This window comes from Pelobates fuscus, chromosome 10 (assembly GCF_036172605.1).
Source record: "Pelobates fuscus isolate aPelFus1 chromosome 10, aPelFus1.pri, whole genome shotgun sequence".
Lineage (NCBI taxonomy): Eukaryota > Metazoa > Chordata > Amphibia > Anura > Pelobatidae > Pelobates > Pelobates fuscus.
Genome location: NC_086326.1, coordinates 25025960 through 25044891, shown reverse-complemented (window position 1 = coordinate 25044891; position 18932 = coordinate 25025960). Strand labels below are relative to the sequence as shown.

General features: G+C 38.0%; 1 protein-coding gene across 1 annotated transcript; it reads left to right on the top strand.

The window, feature by feature from the left end:
- The first annotated feature begins 3973 nt into the window (after window positions 1-3973).
- On the top strand, window positions 3974-8823 carry LOC134575889 (cytochrome P450 26A1). Its single transcript, XM_063435337.1, has 7 exons — window positions 3974-4220; window positions 4582-4806; window positions 5782-6066; window positions 6616-6762; window positions 7048-7182; window positions 7322-7477; window positions 8195-8823. Exons 1-7 carry the CDS (start codon window positions 4008-4010, stop codon window positions 8534-8536), a joined length of 1503 nt encoding a protein of 500 aa, XP_063291407.1. The 5' UTR covers window positions 3974-4007; the 3' UTR covers window positions 8537-8823.
- The last annotated feature ends 10109 nt before the right edge of the window (window positions 8824-18932 follow it).

Here is an 18932-nt window from a genome sequence, read left to right as displayed (position 1 = left end):
AAATATAGGTTTTCCAAAAATTCTAGGCGTGAAATATGAAAAAAAAAAAAAAAATTGTTGCCCAACGATATGACTATTCTCCATTCCACACAAGGGTACCGCGACAAATGGCTTATTTAGAATTAAAGAACGAACATTTATCGAGCCACTGTGGTGGTATGCTCTACCAGCTAGTTAATTATTATTATTATTTATACAACAGATTGCGCAGCGCTGTACAATAGGTTGACTAACAGACACGTATTTGCAACTAGACGAGTTGGACGAACAGGAACAGAGGGTGTTGAGGGCCCTGCTCAAACAAACTTACATTCTAGAGAATTAACATAGCTCAGGGTTATACACTAAAGCGTGAATTGCTGGGAATTCAAAGTAAATTGAAAAATTTAGGCCGATAGAGATAATGTAACAAAAATAAAATTTACAAAATTTGCGAGCAGGGATGATACGCACTGCTCAGCTGTATGTGGAACTCCAGCTCCACTTTTGAAATCGATTTACAATCTGTGGTCACAATTCAGTTAGCATTACCCACGTTAAGTTGTTTTCCCACTTGAATCATATGAATTCCACATACTTTTGGGCTCACCTGGGTTTTTCTAAAAAGCGGCGATTAGGCAGGCCTAGTTACTGGCCAATGTCCCTCAATTCTGCTCTGGCTCCTTGTGTTCTTATCACCAGTAAAGATGGCCGGGGTAATGATATATCAGTCCAGCCTCCTTGTTGTTTTACTAGCCAGAGATTGTCTACTGAACAGGCAATATAGTGTACAGAACAAAGAGCCACCCTACATATTTATTTTTCTTTTCTTACGACTGACTTTACCCTACTGGAGCCATGAAAGTGCAGGTGGATCGTTGAGTTTTATGACTGATAGCACTTTGATCACCGATCAGTTTCACTGTTGCTTGCAGGGTATGTAGAGATGGGGCGAGAGTTACAACCTCATTGGTATTTTCCCTTCCAGCTACCTCCTATAAATCCACTCCCAATCACTGAGACGGCAATTGGCTTCACAGGTCAGGTTAATGACAGGGCATAAAATTCCTCAATGCAACTGCAAGATTACCCTCTGCAAAACCTCAGAATCACTTAGCCCAACCAGAATACTGAAAAATGAAAACGGTTAAAGTTCATAAATCAGATTTGATTTACTCATATTCTACTTTTTTTTTGGGGGGGGGGAACTTTCAAATACTAGCTCATATTCAAAAGGCACCGAAATATGACTTTTCTGAAGGAGAACATCTGAAATATCCCTTAACACATTCCTGGCCTGCCCAGCAATATATCAACTGACACCATGCTGTACGATTTATCTGCTAAATAGTGTTTGTGGTATATTGACAACAGATCATTGCATTAATTTATGTACAATAAGGTACGAGTTGAATAGCAGGATAAAGGATATGCCACATCTTAAGTAAACTCAGAATAAAAGAGGAGACCCGGCATGTATGTATTCTAGAAATGCTAAACTTTTCATGCATTACTAACTTCACTGGATAAAATGGAGTTACAATAAAGGACTGCTTTAAGCACCAGGGCTCAGTAATGCCGACCATCGGACTGGACCCCGACGGGGTAATTCTCTACACTAATTATAGCAAACTGAAATTCATATTGCAAAATTCAGGGGCTTGTTCACTAAACACAAAATTGTACAGAATTAAAAAATCCGAATGGCAAAATCAGGGCAAAAAGTAGCTGACCTGGAGAAATTATCCAACTATTCTATAAACAGAACTCAACTGTTTATGTGTCTGTTTTGCAATTTTTGATTTTAATTCTGTTTTGATTTGGAGATTAGTGAATGACTCAGACAAAAATTGGGCAATATGTGATTAGAACGGAGCAGGAGAATTTCTCCAAATTTAGCTATTTGGTCCAAATTTTAGAGAAGAACCCTTTAACCCCTTAAGGACACATGACATGTGTGACATGTCATGATTCCCTTTTATTCCAGAGGTTTGGTCCTTAAGGGGTTAAATCTAAAGCTCAGTTCATCATCCAGGGGTTTATGAACTAAACTACACATTGCAGCAAAGAAATCTGAAAATGAAATAAAAAATTACGCAAATACTATACTCACAGCTTGGCTATAGTCACAGCCGCACAGCTAACTATATACAAACAGCCCAATCTTAGACCAAATCAGCACAATGCCCCATCTCACTTTCTTATTTTATATATTAAATGTTTTATACTAACACTGCAAGAACTAGAATACAACAATCCTAAAAAAAATTACTGTAAATAATATCTTATTATTGTGATGTAAAGCCCACAAACCTCACTATTCTGGTGGTCTGGGTAACCTGCCCCTTCTCCCACTCCCCCTGCCAGCCAGTTCCTGCACCCCACATGCAATATGAAGATGATAAGTGGGGAGTTTTGATATCTGCCCCCTATCTCTACACAGAGGAATGCACAGTACAGTTTTTAGGATTTCAGATACCATCCCAGGGCATACACTCTGTTCTACTGGACACAGTTACAGTCAGATGTGAGCTATTTTTCTAAGCCTATAAAAAGCTCTGGGTGGCAATAGCCTGGGTGTTTACCTTTAGATATAACCTTGCTTTCCCTCGCTGACCTGAGTTTGAACCAGCGATTAGCACTGCATCATAAGTTTAAGAACTTAACTTCTCTCGCAATGCTTTTTCCTCTCAGGACCCTGAACGTAAATACAATCTGAGTCTAGGGGTGAACTGCAGGACAAGCGCTAATTTTATAAGATAGGAATGTCTCCTGGAGAAAATGTTTGATGGTCCTGGATTCTGATCTAAGAGCCTCATTATGTGCCATATTGGAAAAAAATCAGTTTTTTTTTTCCTGCAATCAGCGCTCAGCAGACACTATAGGCAGAGGATAACGAGAGAGAGGGGGAGAGAGGCTTACAGTGCAGTAAGGAACGTATCCCCCACTCCCCCCAAAAAATAAAATGCCAAAACTAACCTGGGGGCTGAAATTATAGAAACACAGAAGTGGCCACTAGCCCCGTTCTAGAATTTACTGGCGATCTTAACCCTTCATGAACAATACGGTAGAAAAAGTGCAATTTCTTATATTTAGTGATTGAGAAATTCTGGGGCAACGTTCTAATCGTGGAGCGGTTTGCAGAGACGTTCCATCGTTTCCATGGTGATCACCCAAAATTTAGAACGATGCCCATATTTGATTTAAAAACAAACATACGAATATCAGATGTTTCAATACAGTGCGCAGGGCGATTTGGATCTCTCTAAGCATCCACAACTAAAAAAGGCTCCTACAGCAATGAGTTCAGTTCTTAAGTTTTTTTTTTTTTTATTATTATTTTATTATTTTAAGAAATAAATAGCTTTGGTGTAGTAACATGTGTATTTAACGCAGGATGAACAAACTACACATGAACACTAATTCCCAATATTTCCAATAACATAAAACTTTAATTTGTAGATTGTAGGACAATTTGTACTGTAATGATCTTCGCTAGAGGTTTGGATATACATTGATAGGGGATAGATAGATAGATAGATAGATAGATAGATAGATAGATAGATAGATATATTGTGTTCGTACATTTTGTATAATGAACTGCGTTTATGGAAAAGTCTTATTAAGTAACTGGAAAGATAATCGTACACGCCTTTCTATTAAATGGCCCATTGACTGTTCGGGCACTGAGCCCTGTGCCTGACGCCTCTCTTTGTGCCTGAAAACCAACACCTTTTTCAAAAGGCAAATCCGCTGATTGTCTGCAGCTCGCTGGAGGTGGTATGGAGTAAAATCCAAATGGTTAAAGATTTTGGGCAGAATTGTCCTGGTGGGAGGGGCCCTAGAGGGGATGCTACAATCTGCAATTAAAGATGAACTTTGTGTGAACTAATTTATCTCAGCAAGGTAAAAAAAAAAAAAAAAAAAGGGGGCAGAACTGTTTGGAAGTATATAAAGAGGAGACCTGGGATGATTTTTGGTTAGTTAGGGTCTGCATCTCCTAAGTCCTTTAGGATATTGCAGGTATAATGCTGTTTTTAGCTGCTGTTACCATGGATGTATATACTTTTGTAACCAGTACTCTGTGCACTCTGATTTTACCAGTGCTCCTGGTGATCAGTGCTGTCAAACTCTGGAACCTGTACTGTGTGAGCCTGAGGGATTGGAGCTGTGATGCCCCTTTACCGCCTGGTACTATGGGGCTCCCCTTCTTTGGAGAAACGATGCAAATGTTACTTTATGTGAGTATCACTAACTTTTAGTGTTTTCTTTCCACAGGGGGATCAGGGATCCTGCAGGGGACACTGTCCCACCTGCTCAGTCTCCTTGCTGCGTTTTTACGCACGAGTGTTGGTGCTGGATACTTTAAAACAATCTATTTCCCCAAAACACGATGTTTATATTTTTTTGTTTTTAAATCATGGTGTGTAAGATGCATTGGAAACATTTTGTTAGCGGTAACATTGTGTATATAATGTAACTGTTCACATGAGCTATTGAACAGAGCTCAGTCTTGTTAGGAGTTCTCGTATTTGTTGTAAAACTTAATATCATTTTTGTTCCTCATTATTAAGTTTTGTATTTTTTTGTTTACTTTAACAGAGAAAAAAGTTTCTTCAAGCAAAGAGGAGACAGTATGGCAGCATTTACAAAACCCATCTGTTTGGGAACCCCACGGTGCGGGTTATGGGTGCGGATAATGTGCGTCAGATTCTGCTGGGGGAGCACCGGCTGGTGTCTGTGCAGTGGCCGGCGTCAGTCCGCACCATCCTAGGGTCTCAGTGCCTATCCAACCTCCATAACGCCGAGCACAAGGAAATGAAAAAGGTAGGTAACAGCGCTATCCGCTATTCACTAAGATGGCGCAAACCATATCTGTGCCCTAATAAATGCACATTGCCGCATCGAGTACCCTCCTATTTTATATTGGCTTATTAGACAGCAATAATTCTACTTATTCCAAGAGAGTCAGAGAAGGTGAAGTTTTATATAAATCCATTGCCAGTCCTTACTAGCGGTTTATAGATTAATAGCGCCATCATTCGTTCGCTTTAAACTCGGTATTGATACTGAAAAATGAACACTTGTTGCTTTTTATACTGTGGGCAGACTGTCATTTTATTCACGCACACCTGAGAAGCACACCTAGGTAGGAGGGCATCACTGTCCTAGCACACCTGAGGAGGGGGCATCACTGTCCTAGCACACCTGAGGAGGGGGCATCTCTGTCCTAGCACACCTGGGTAGAAGGGCATCACTGTCCTAGCACACCTGAGGAGGGGTATCACTGCCCCCCTTGTACACAAGGGTAGGGGCATCACTGTCCTAGCACACCTGAGGAGGGGGGTATCATTGCCCCCCTTGTACACAAGGGTAGGGGCATCACTGTCCTAGCACACCTGAGTAGGAGGGCATCATTTTCCCCTTCCACACAGGGGTAGAGAGGCATCACTGTCCCCTATGCACGCGGGAGTAGGGATCGTCACTGTGAGGGGTCTAATCAGCCTTGCACCATGTCCTGTCCCCTGAATTCTTTATTCCTACTTTTTTGGTCTCCCACTTGGCCCAGCTGGGGAATTAATTTTAATCCTGTATTATCATTGAGGATCCTTAATCCCTTCCCAGCAGGAAATCGCCAAGGGAGGGGAGGTGGTGAGGGGGGTGGGGGGGATCTTGGCTAATTATGTGCTTAGATAAACTAATTAGTCCCGTTAACCCCTGATGTGCCAGAGGGCCGTCTGTGCGTTATCTGGGCGAGCTCCACGCAGACCGAACGCTGAGTGACACATTGTGTCTCCCCAGGTTATGATGCAGGCTTTCTCCCGGGAGGCTCTGGACACCTATGTGCCGGTGATGGAGGAGGAGGTGAGGAGGGCCGTGAAGAGCTGGCTGGAGAACGGCTCCAACGTGTTGATGTACCCGGCCATCAAACGGCTCATGTTCCGGATTGCCATGAGGGTCTTACTGGGCTTCGAGACCTGGGAGATGGAGAACACCCTGGACCAGCCCATGGTCGATGCCTTCGAGGAAATGATCAAGAATCTCTTCTCTCTACCCATTGACATTCCCTTTAGCGGCCTCTACAGGGTAAGTGTATAACTGCACCTTCCCAGGCTTTCCCTTATAAACTAGTGTATTCTATAAATTATACTAAATTCTATTAAGTCTATCAATACACGCTCATACTAAATTCTACTAAATTCTATTAATACACTCTCATACTAAATTCTATAAATTCTATTAACCCCTCAAGGACCAAACTTCTGGAATAAAATGGAATCATGACATGTCCCACATGTCATGTGTCCTTAAGGGGTTAATACACTCTCATACTAAATTCTATTAATACACTCTCCTACTAAATTCTATAAATTCTATTAATACGCTCTCCTACTAAATTCTATAAATGTCCAAACTAGACACACAATAAACACACTACACAGAATAACTTGGTCTCCAACACATCCACCTGTAAAAACAAGGCTATCACTATTAAAGTAAACTTTGAGCTGTTCAGCAGAATGGTTGCTTTTGTTTATTTATCATTTAGGAGTTGTGTCAATATTCCATGCAAATTAAAGGTAGTTTGTTTTTTTTAAATGGTTAATTTGTAAATTTTCTCTTCCCTTTCTATAGGGACTACGGGCTAGAAATAGAATTCATGCCATAATTGAACAGAATATCAAAGAAAAACTGGAAAAGGAGCCCGAACGCTCTTGGAAGGATGCGCTACAGCTGCTGATAGATCATAGCAAGAAGAATGATAAAACTGTGGACTTGCAGGTAAATCTCCAGCCTTTTATACACTCTGAATGACAGATCCTTTGTGTAATAAGAGACTTTGTAATATAGTAACAGGCACATATGTTCTATATCAAGTATTGCTGATGATCTAGCACTCATAGACTTCAAGGTCAACTTCCTTTCCAGGATCTAACAATCCTGGCTTCACTCAAAGTGGGTTTTACTATTAGCGCACTATAAAAGGAGAGGATCACTTTAAAATACATCAAATTCACAATGCAGACTTATTTATATTTGCATGTTCTCTCTCCTCTATCCTTCTAGGCATTAAAGGAATCTGCAACAGAACTCTTGTTCGGAGGGCATGGGACGACTGCTAGCGCTGCCACTTCCATAGTCACCTTCTTGGCTGCTCACACTGAGGTTCTTCAAAAAGTCCGAAAGGAACTTGAATTAAATGTAAGTTTATTTATTTATTTTTTTCTTTCTCATCTTTCTCTCTGACAGTCCAATGAACATTCTGTGCAGTTTGGTCTGAAGAGGTGTCTGGTTTTTAAACTTTTGTTTTCTCTCTTTTTTTTGTTTTTCCGTTTCATAGAATCTTTTGTCCACCAAACCAGAAGATCAGAAGGATTTGACCATCGAAATATTGCAAAAGCTCGAATACGCTGGCTGTGTCCTGAAAGAGACCCTTCGACTCAATCCACCAGTTCCAGGAGGCTTCAGAGTTGCTCTGAAGACCTTCACATTGAATGTAAGTAGAGGAATCCTATGACTTAAAATCCTACAGTAGAACAGGGACTTCCATTACATTTCCCAGGATTTGGAAAATGTAGGCCAAAAACACAAACAAAATGAATAAAATGTCAATTCATGGCTTAATTAATAAACCTGTTTCTAATGCTATAAATTGCTCTGAAAAAAAGTAACGTACCCCGAAGAACAGCTTAAATCACACTTAAATGACACTTCCTTTTTTTTTTTTTTTAACGTCTACAATCAATGAAAAACAACTCCAAAAAGTAACAGGGAAACCAGTTCTGCTTTTCAAACTTAATTGTTTTATGATAGCAGTTTGTCCTCCTGCTTTTCATACTATACAAGGCAGCTTGTAGTAGTGAGGGCTTGTGGCAGGGCAGTTTGTTTAGGCTTTAATTTATTGTATTTTTATTCTTTGGCAGGAGTGCCTCGGTGTTTGATGTGACAGAGTAGGCAGTTCTGAAAGTCTCTTTACAGGAGCACATCACAACATCTGACAATTTGCAGGCAATTTCATGCTTGTCAGTGGGATCCTGGTGCCTGTAATTAGGCTGTGTTTTACGGTTTTATAGCACTGGGCAGAATAAACCCTAGCACTCCCACTGTTTTTATTACAGATCAGATACTGGGTGCTGGAGAGGAGTAGCTGGCCTGGGATATTCAGTGAATTCAAATAGTCTGATGTTGATGAACTTTTTCCCTTCTCTTTCAGGGCTTTCAGATTCCCAAAGGTTGGAATGTCCTCTACAGCATAGCGGACACTCATGATGTAGCGGACATCTTCCCGGACAAAGAACAGTTCAATCCAGATCGGTTTTTAACACCTTTCCCACAAGACGCCAGCAGGTTCAATTACATCCCATTTGGAGGGGGTGTGCGTACCTGTGTGGGCAAAGAGTTTGCCAAAATCCTCCTGAAAATCTTCATTGTTGAACTGTGTCGAAATTGTGACTGGGAGCTTATAAATGGGACACCTGACATCAAAACTGCACCCATTGTCAGCCCTGTGGACAATCTGCCTACTCGATTTAAGCCTTTTAACGGAGCAATTTAAATATAGTTGGCTATGTAAAAATCATATATATAGAGAGTCTTTTTATATCATCATCATTTTATATTTAACTTGTACAGTGCTGTATTTTAATTTGTATTATATTGTAAATTTTATTTTTCCCTTTTAATGTAAAGTGACTTTGAGCATGAAGCCTGGACCAAACCATTATTAATGTAGAAATATTGTATTTAATGCTCTTTTGGACTGGTGTCATGGTGCCTGGAAAGTCGTTGTATATACCGTATACATGTACATATTATTTTACTTGTGTCATAATAAAGATTTAAACCACGCAGTTGTCTTGCTTTCTGTTTAATACGAGACCTTATTAAGACTAGTGTGACATTCACCATGGCTAGTAATATTATAATTATAGTAATATATAATATACTGTGCTCATAGTACACATTCTACTTCTAATAAACACAAACTGCAATATCCTTTATAGAAAACTAAACTACAATTTACATGACTACAAGAGTACCGATAACATCTCTAATTGTGTTTTTAATTATTTTTTTTAAAATCTTTTTTTACTTAATATGCCAACTCGATTATTCCATACTGTAATTTTAAGGGCTAAATTAAACTATGTTGCAAAGAGACAGAAAAAAAAAATATTTTATAAAGAAACTGTTAAAACCCCAAACTGCACTTTGTTTTCTTTTAATAATGTTTTAAAAAAGAAAAATCGTCCAAGTTCAAACGTCTCCTTCCCCGTGTGTCACTTCCCTCTCCTTCTCTGTATTACTACTGCCGATCATAAAATCCCTATTTCTAATTATTTTTTTTTTACTATTCGCTAAGGAGAGTCCACGAGCTATACTTGCAAAAAAAGTTGTGATCATAATAGAGAAAAAAAAAAAATATATATTTTATAGAAAATGATTATGCTCATTAATTGAATAATTCTAAAGCCACAAATCCTGTCCTCTTCATGATTAAAGTTAGCTGATAAACTGGTTGCAGAAATCGTGTGTGAACAGTTAAAAGATAAGCATTAGAGTAGATTTTTCGAAATAAAATGGTCGGTGACATTTTATCAGACACACCCGGGCATCTAAGCCTGACCTGACCCATGAATGACCTTGTGGTAACCCTGTGAACCTTCAACGACCCTGGTGCAAGCTTAGCCGTGTCATTTTAAATCCGCATGTGCACATCTCTCCATAAAGATTGGACACTGGGGTTACTGCACTGTACAGACTCCAGCCAATTACAGCCAAATAGTCTACAGAACGACAAAAAAACATTTGGCCAATTGCTCTATTTCTGAAAGTGGTTGGTGCTTCGTTCGTTCTGTATGTCCAAGCCCTCCCCAAAATCTAATTATTGTGTTTTAACCCTTACATTTGTTAATGTATTTGTTTATAATTGTTTGGAATTGGCAGCTAAGCATTGAAATAACTTCCCTAACATTTTTATTTTTTATTTTTTTAAGATTAGGTTGCTATATGACCTACGAACCTCCGGTAAACTAGAACATCAAAGGTTTAAAAAAGTACGGTATAACAGATGATCAATTTCCAGAACTGAACGACAGGATTGTCTTTTTGAGAACATTCGTTCTTTAGTACACCTCACCACCATTGATAATTTTAAAGTGATGATCGAATCTGGACGTCACTCATCACAGTAGGAAGGGTCACAGAAAGATACTCTGTGGGTAACAGCAATTCGTCAATTCTAGCGCAAAACTATAGAAAGCTATTCATGAATTTAGTTCTCCAGATTCATGCAATATGTCTGCCTCACTTCAAAGCAACACTTTTCTCCTCTCCCCCACCTTCTAGTCCATTGTGCATTTTAGGGCCATGGTTAATAAGTGTACAGTTCTGAAAAATGGATGGACAACCATTCTATAAAACTCTTATTTGACCTCTAACTTGTCAATAATTCCTATACAAGATCCTGGTACTTTTATCCCAAATGTAGACATGATGCTTAGGGCAGAAAATAAAAACATGAATATATAAGTTTTCTGTGTTCACAAGATAGCGATTTCCTTGTCGCTTTTTTTTTTTTTTTTTAAATAATTTTTTTACTAGCTACATTTGGAAATCTCAGTTAGTGACTCAGAGGTGTAGCTGTATGGGTGATGGATCAGAAGCCTCAATAGAAAGCTGAAACAATCTTTTACCAGATACCACAATGATCAGTGAAGTCCTGAATGAAATCACGAGGCCCTCACATGAGAGATGGACATTTGATGGTTCTATGAAATGAAAAAACAAAGAGTAAAACTCTCTGTTAATAATCACATAATCTTAAAAGAAACATTTTGGTTTGTCAAGATGAGAAGTCTTGCCTTTTGTCTTTGGGTTGATCATCACTTCAGGCATTTCAAATATATTAGGTGAAATCCTCACACAAGTATTAAGGTAGAGAGCAGAATTCACTAATAAACAAAATACAAAAATAACCCTGATCCCCGAGTCACAAATTCCATGAAAGAAGAATTAAATAAAAAAATGAAGGTCACAGAGGCACAGAATGCTGGAATTCTTACCAAACATAGAAATGAAACTATTTTTTTTTCTGGCATTTTATAGTTAGATCACTCCTGTGGAATTTACAGACAATATTTTTATGCAATAATTAGAAAAACAGCTGGTGGCTTATAGAGAATTAAAAATGTTACCACTTTCTAAAAATACTATACCTAATTAGAACGTGGATGAACGTTCACAGTATTTATTGAGGTTTTTCAACATCAGCCCTTTAGCACTCCTCCTAACAGATTATTAGAAACCTCTTGCATTTTTGTATTTAGGGCAGTGAGGGTTGGTGGCTTTGGATATGGTTATCCATGTTTTTGCGTGCTGTTCCAGATTAATTTTAAGTAAAAAAAATGTTCTTTGGAAGCGGTCAGTCATAGGTTGCTTTCTTTCGGATGTCTGATGGGTTAAACCTTGTGATGCGTTCGTTAAGCTCTGTGACTAAGAAAGATAAATATACAGTGTTATGATTACCAAAGCATGCCAGCAGGATTGAAGGTTTGTCCCAAACACAGCCCTTTACAGACTGCCCAGTATGTAGTGTCATTGACACTATTGTTCGAAATACTCCAGTCCACAGGTAACACATGGAGGACATTTTATGGACATCTATAAAATAACAAAACTGCTGATTGTGCCATGGCTAAGAGAGATAGTGGCGAGGAAGGGACAACCTTAGAACTCTGATGTTTTGAGTTTGGGATCACAAAACCATTGCCATTGAGTAGAGATTCTATACAATGTGCAATGTACAAATTGTCCAAATGCCACTTGATTTTCCTGACTGGTCATCTAAATTCAGCTTTTTTTGGTTCTATAATTGAAATATTGCTTTGCCTTTACCAATTTTATTAACTTTTTTTTAATGGTCTTAGCATTTACGGCGCAGGATTGGTTGACATTTAATACCCTTAGCAATCCAAGCAAACAGGGAGATTGTTGAGAAAAAGAAGAAAAAAAAAAGAAATAGGAAACGGAGACATAGATCAGAAGATTTTTCGTAGAAAGCCGTCCCACTCCCATGCTAGAATGCTACCGTCATTATTTACAGCATCTACAATACATCTGACACCTTTATTTTACTGCACCCCATCTTAGCACCTCATGTAAACCCAACTCATGATAAATGCTGATGAACTTTTCCTCTGACCAACGTCCAAGAGGGTTTCCCCGCTAATGTATTATGTCCAAACACATGGGAAAGCAAAACAAGATTTTATTCCCCGAAACGTTCAGTTACCATCTATTTTATCCCTACTTGGAAGCAATGAACTGAATTTATTACGGCAGTATGGGAGAGAAGTCTTAAACTTTTGCCTCTCCTTCCCACTCGTTGAGCTGAGGAAAGTACAGTGTTAATCAATGTAATTGCTTTTGGACTTACATTGTTACTGGAACGTTTTATATGCAAGGCTGTCATTTATTTAGAACATTTAAATAAAAAACTGGTTGGATACAAAGAATAAAAACTACAGTTAAGCACTCCACATGCCACCTAGAAGAACAAAGATTCAATAAAGACATTGTATACACTAGTTATGGCTAACCTTTGGCACTCCAGCTGTTGCGGGGGTCATTCGATTGGCTGAACCTCTTGGGAACCATAGCCCATAACAACTGGCGTGTCAAAGGTCAGACATCATAGGTATATGCCAATAAAATACCACAGAGCTTTAACATACATAGGAAATATATTAGCCAGTATGTTGTTGCCATTTGATTTTTCTTTTTAAATTCATAGATTATATCCAACCCAATTGCTCAGTTTTGTCACTTTCTCAAGGGAATCCATTTGGTTAATACACCAACTAAATGTGTCATTTTCAGTGTTAGTAAAGGAATAAACATCCCAACAAGTATAAACTGGCAGTGTATGATATGGTACTGTTTATTCAGCATCAAATTATTGTAGATAAACATATTTTCAGCATCTGAAAGGAGAAGAATAAAGGACAGTATGTTTAAATGAACCACAGTCTCTTCAGAAATTGGAGTAAACTGAGATGTTCAACAAGCTCCCCAATTCATTGAGTAGATGTCTCCTCCACTGAGTTGACCTAGGCTAGTTATATTATATTAGTTGGAGGCTTAACTGTGGAGACGAAATTCAAAGTAGACTTGGTAGAGCTCCATAGTACGAGGACAGAGTAAGGAAATCCTCAATTCATTAAAACGTCTCTGTAAAATATGCAAAGACCCCAGATAGTGACAGAAACCCCCAATCTTAACTGCTGTGCTGGGTGTCTGGTGGCTGTGTGGTGAAGGTAGGGAAACCAATAACATATACAGAGACTGTTCTCTTTTGGATGGATGGATGGATAGATAATTAGGGAGTAGATAGATAAATAGATTATTGATCCCTCGCACCTTTTCAGATTTTTGTATCAAGAAAGAAACTAATTTACTTTGTCAGCTTTGCCTCAGATTCAAGCACTTGTTTCTTTCGAATGTCAAACCAGTCAGACGACTCTCAATTGAGCACCTGTGTTATTTTAAATGGTATGCTCATTTGTGTTCCTCTTTGTTACAAATCAGTGCACCTTCTATACCTGTTGAGTTTCTGGACTTAAACACATGTGAACATGTAAAGAAATTAGCATTTTGTTATTTTATCCAGATAGCCATAAGAATGGATCAGCTGAAACACATTGAAATATCCCAAAACACCTTCTGAATTCTGTCTGCTATTTGGCCGTGGCCCTGAATAGCTCGATTCCACATCTGTACCCCCTTTATTGTAAATGAGCTTGTCCTTTGTTCAAGGTGTAATTCCTTTTCTTCTAATCACAAAGGATGACCTCATGTCACTTGGGAATACAGAGGACGAGACTTGCCCAGAGAGGTCTCTTTTTATTTACATTGAAGATAGCTGAATAAAGTCATTATAAACCTCTCATAGGTGTTTCTTTTGTAATGTAAATAAGCCAAATTAGTCAAAATTTTCCAAAGAAACAAGAACTTCCCACCCTCCTTATTAACGTTGTCTGACTCTGGAACCTTTTGACCTCCAATGGCCATTTATCTATCCATCTCTTGTGCTCCATATTAAAAAGGGACTGCTGTCAATCCGTTTGTCTACATGTATATCATGTTTAAACCTGTATTATAGGTCTCTTTCTGCATGCTGTACTGTCACTTGCGGTCTCTCTGTTTTTCTATACGTCTCTCACTTTGTTATCAAGCTAATTTTCTCTGTTTGTGTCTGTATATATTGTGCTTTTTGGATTAAAACTTTTACAGCTCTCTCTCCATCTGCTCTATCTATCCATCCATCAAATCTCACTCTGTATTAACACACCATTTTAGGAAGTGGAGCAACCTTTAGATAATACTATTCATTACCAACATTTTAACCCCTTAAGGACCAAACTTCTGGAATAAAAGGGAATCATGACATGTCACACGTCATGTGCCCTTAAGGGGTTAATGGAAAAATAGGGACACTTTAATTTTAGGGCTGTAAATGAGGTTGAGACAAGGCAGGTCTGAGACATTTTAAATAACTTACTAAAAACAATTTATGCAAACTAAAAATGTAACTTAGAAAAAGAACAACATACATTACTTACACAGACTGATCCCTAAACACATGTGTTGCAATCTAAAGACAGATTACTGTATGTATTACTGTTGTGGAGCTCTGTTACAGTCAGACACACCAATAATATGGAGCTCCTAGAAAAGAGGAACAGAGGGATTCGGGTCCAAAATAGGGACAGTCCCTCCTAAATTGGGACATTTGGCATGTGTGTATTATAGAAACACACATATGCTTAGAGCTAAGAAAATGGTTGGATATAAAAATGTGCCAAAAACAAAGCTTAGAAGATAGAGATACGAAAGCTGTTGGGCTAGTTCGAAAGACGAACACAGGCTAGATGTTGGTGCTTTGTTCTAGAGATGGAAGGTTTAGACTTTAAAATAATGTATCGACTATAACTGTAAAGTAAAGTAATACTAACTATTGTGGCAGTGGGTCAGTTCTACAATTTGGAAAATCCTGCTAGAATGTAATCCTGTTGATAGCTAGGTGTTTACATTTAGGCTATTATTGCTCTTTATACATATCCCCCTATGTTACCCTTTCATTTTGCATATCAACCCCAATGTGGTGATATTTTAAGCATTACACAAACTATTTTTTCTTGTAGAATTCTAGATGTATGGAGTGATGTAATATTCTGTTAGTGTCAAAATTATTATTTTTACATAATGTTATCCCAACCAATTGCAAACCTTGCCAGGATGCTCAGCTTCCTACAAATAATGCTAAATATCTGTAGATGTCTAAAAGGTAAAACAACTTTAATTTATACACATCAATGTAGCAAATACAATTAAAATGTATTCCATGGTAGGTCATAACACTTTTGCAACATTTTATTGATCTGGAACTATTGTTTGTGGGGATGCATATTGTTTTTCAAGAGAAGACGTTTCTGCCACCTCTCCATGCAAACGTCACATCAAAGTCCTGCTTTGAAGTCCTCGTAAAACACACTGTCTCAGTATCCTGCCTCCTATATTACCTGAATCACTGGTATCTGCCTGCCTCTCACAAAAAAAAAAAAAATTACTATTGTTTGCTCACGGTTAAGTCAAAAGATGCTAATTGTATAGCATTTTTGGTCATTAGGGTGTCTCTAGCCTAGTGAGGTAGAGCCATCAACAACAAAATGATGGCCGATATTACGCAACGCTATTCACCAACTTCATTAACAAACTGAAATAATGAAAATAAAACTGCTGATAAAAGCAAAAGATATAATAATAAAAGACCAAAAACAAGTAAAAATCTTCCAACAAACACATTGACTTGTGCGGTCTTAAATTGCTAAACTACATTAGCTGTAAGTCTGCAATTTACCGAGATAAGAGGAATACGGCAATAAGCTCAAAGTAGACTTACAATACTTCGAAATATTACACCACCGCAACTCTTTGCTCCCTAAATAGAACATACAGCAAGCTCTTATACTTCATGAACCACTGCAATGGATTCCCTTGATAACAACATCTGGGGCAAAGTGTGAGACATTATTGGGAATGGTGCTTTCAGAAGCACAATGATCAAACATTATAATGGCACACGGGGCCTCCATAAATTCTCACCCTCAGGAAACTAACTACAAAGGGCTTACTTTGTGGTATATTACTCCACGAATATTGCATAGGATAACAGAATCCATATCAGAGGTGTGCAGGAAATGTCTAGGAGGTGAGGGGATCATTTGACATAACTGGTCTGGTGGGAATGTCCACAATTAGTTTAATTGTGGAAGGAAACACTATACAAAATCCACCCTACAACATTGTTGCTTATCTTCACAACTTTATCAGGCCGTATGTCCTACTCTCAAGAAACAGTGGTCTGTACCTACCTTGCAGCAGTGGGTGGCTAAGGTCAAATAAACTGTGGAGTTTCTAATAGTGGCTCTACAACACAGGGCAAAAGCCTTCCATATCACTTGTTTCCATGACTAAATTAGTTTTTCCATGGTGGAAGAATACAGGCAATAACTAGATTGAGAGCTTGTTTCAGAGCCTATTCAGTATAAATCCCGATCTCTACAATTATCACACTCACGAAATAAGAAAAATAGAACACACACTTCACAAATAAAGCACTTTAGCAAGCACAAGTGCTTCAGGTGTCTTCAGTATTCATTGAATCCCATAACGTTCTACCATATTCCAAACAATTTCTTGTAGAGTAAATATTTTACCAAATATTGCTAACTTGCCTCTATTGCTTCTCTCGATACGTTTTCATACGTTGTATAGTCTTCATTGCAAATGACTAGCAAATGTACAGCTAGAGTTTTTTTTTTAGAAATGAATTATTCTTATTGCCTCACTTTTGGGGTTCCAAATCCTTGCACAACCAGTCTCCTGTGCAACCCCAAAACAGGTCATCCACTGGCACAGTCCTCACAAAAGAGGTAGATTCAATTTTCGTGTAAAATTTCAATCTGTGCATTTACAAGTGATATTGCTAGCAACATATATACTTCAAATTTGAATAACTACAGCAAATAAACCTTGCCACACATTACGTGAAAAATTCATACAGTTTAACATAATTAAAGAAATGTAAATAAAAAAGGTTTGAACTTTAATGTGATGTAATTTGAAATGGAATATATTGTATTTTATCTATAATGCATTTCAGACAATACATATTCTGTCCGAGAAGAATATATATATATTTTCAACAATTTTAAAGAATCACAGAAGTGTTTGTATGTATTAAAAAGGTTTCCATTACCTAAAGCACTCTGACATGCAGAAAGTGAATATTTGACCCAAACCCTTAACATATCTCGTAATCAAAGTCCTGCCCCAGTGCCGTTTCACTTTTCTAAGCTAATGTTATCTGATGTTTTTTTTTTTTTTTTACAGACACAGACCTAAGACTGGTGTTTATAGCATCTAATTTAATTTAGATGTCTCGTAAAGATTTTTGAAAAAATGTCTTTCCCTTTGTTATGTAATTTGGCTGATAAAGCTCAAAAAATTGTTGTGTCTCTACTGGTGTCAGTGTCTGGCAATACTTCACTGGGTAAATCGTCGTTTACCCACATTACAGTAACTTTTGCCAAAAAAAGTACAGAGTATTTTTTTTTTAAATTGCAACTACTTCTGCTGGAAGATATGATAGTTTTTGGAAGAGGTCTTATTTAGACTATAGAACATTTCCTATAAAGTGACACACAGTTTGTTGCTCACATAACATTCAGAAAACCATTTCAATGGATGCGTGACATATCGTCTCATTAATAATTATCTTCATTTCGGAAAATTCGAATTTGAAAAAAAAAGTAATTGTTTACATTTGTTCGAGAGGAAATTGGTTCAATCATTTTTCAGGAGCTACATATTGATTGCTGGACTGTTAAAATCCATTGTATGGCGCTACGGAATCTGATGGCACTATATAAATAATAAAATAATAAATATGAGAACATGGACATGGCTAATTGACAGTCTTCACTTAATAAGTGAGTTTGTAGAATTTCTAAGTAGACTACAGGTGAGAGAGGGCAACTTGTAAGATAAGGCAGTTCTGGAGATATTCTGAAGTTTTACAAATCCTCTATGTTAATGAAGGCAAGGGGTTGGATGCAAAGCAGAGCAGATGGCAGGGTGAAGGGTCCAAGATGTACTGGGGATATATATTGGGTTACAGTTGGGTTATAAGTTGACTTACTTAAGGAAGTCAGCTGATCACTCTCAGCCAATGGGTTAAGCCTTGCACTGCAGGAGAGCTAACATAAGTTCCATCTTCTGGTTCACTGACATTGGTAGTGGAGGGGGGAGGGGGGAGCAGGGATCAGGGCACTGTGAATTGGGTGAATTGTGAATTATGGGACTATAATGACATAGAGGGGTTCTGAAGACATCATAATAAACCATGAGAGATCTTGTGGCCTCCAAAAGCCTGAGATGGCATTATTCCCCTACTATATGGTTTGCTGTTATGCCTCTTTAATATTGGTTATTTTTATAGTTGAATTAAATTAAGGTAATGAAGAGTTTCAAGAGATGTTTGTAGGTTGGCACCAAGATTAGACAGCCAAGGATTGATTGCTAGGATTGGTCCTCTGTGGATGTGATCTGAAACCGGATTGTTTTAGGATTTTGCTTTATACCAATGCTCATTGTTCCCTAATTCTATACCCGAAATCATCCTTACAATATGCACTTATATCTTTCATAGATATTTTATAACAGACTTCTGCATTCGGGTGCAAACAAATTGGGATTGGTCTGAATTTTGGGTGAACAGCAATTTGTCCAAAATCTCAAACTTAAAAATGCTATATGTACAAATCACTAAACAAATTAAGCAGAAAGTAAAGATGATTGATGGTTTGGGGAAAGCCCAATAAATTATA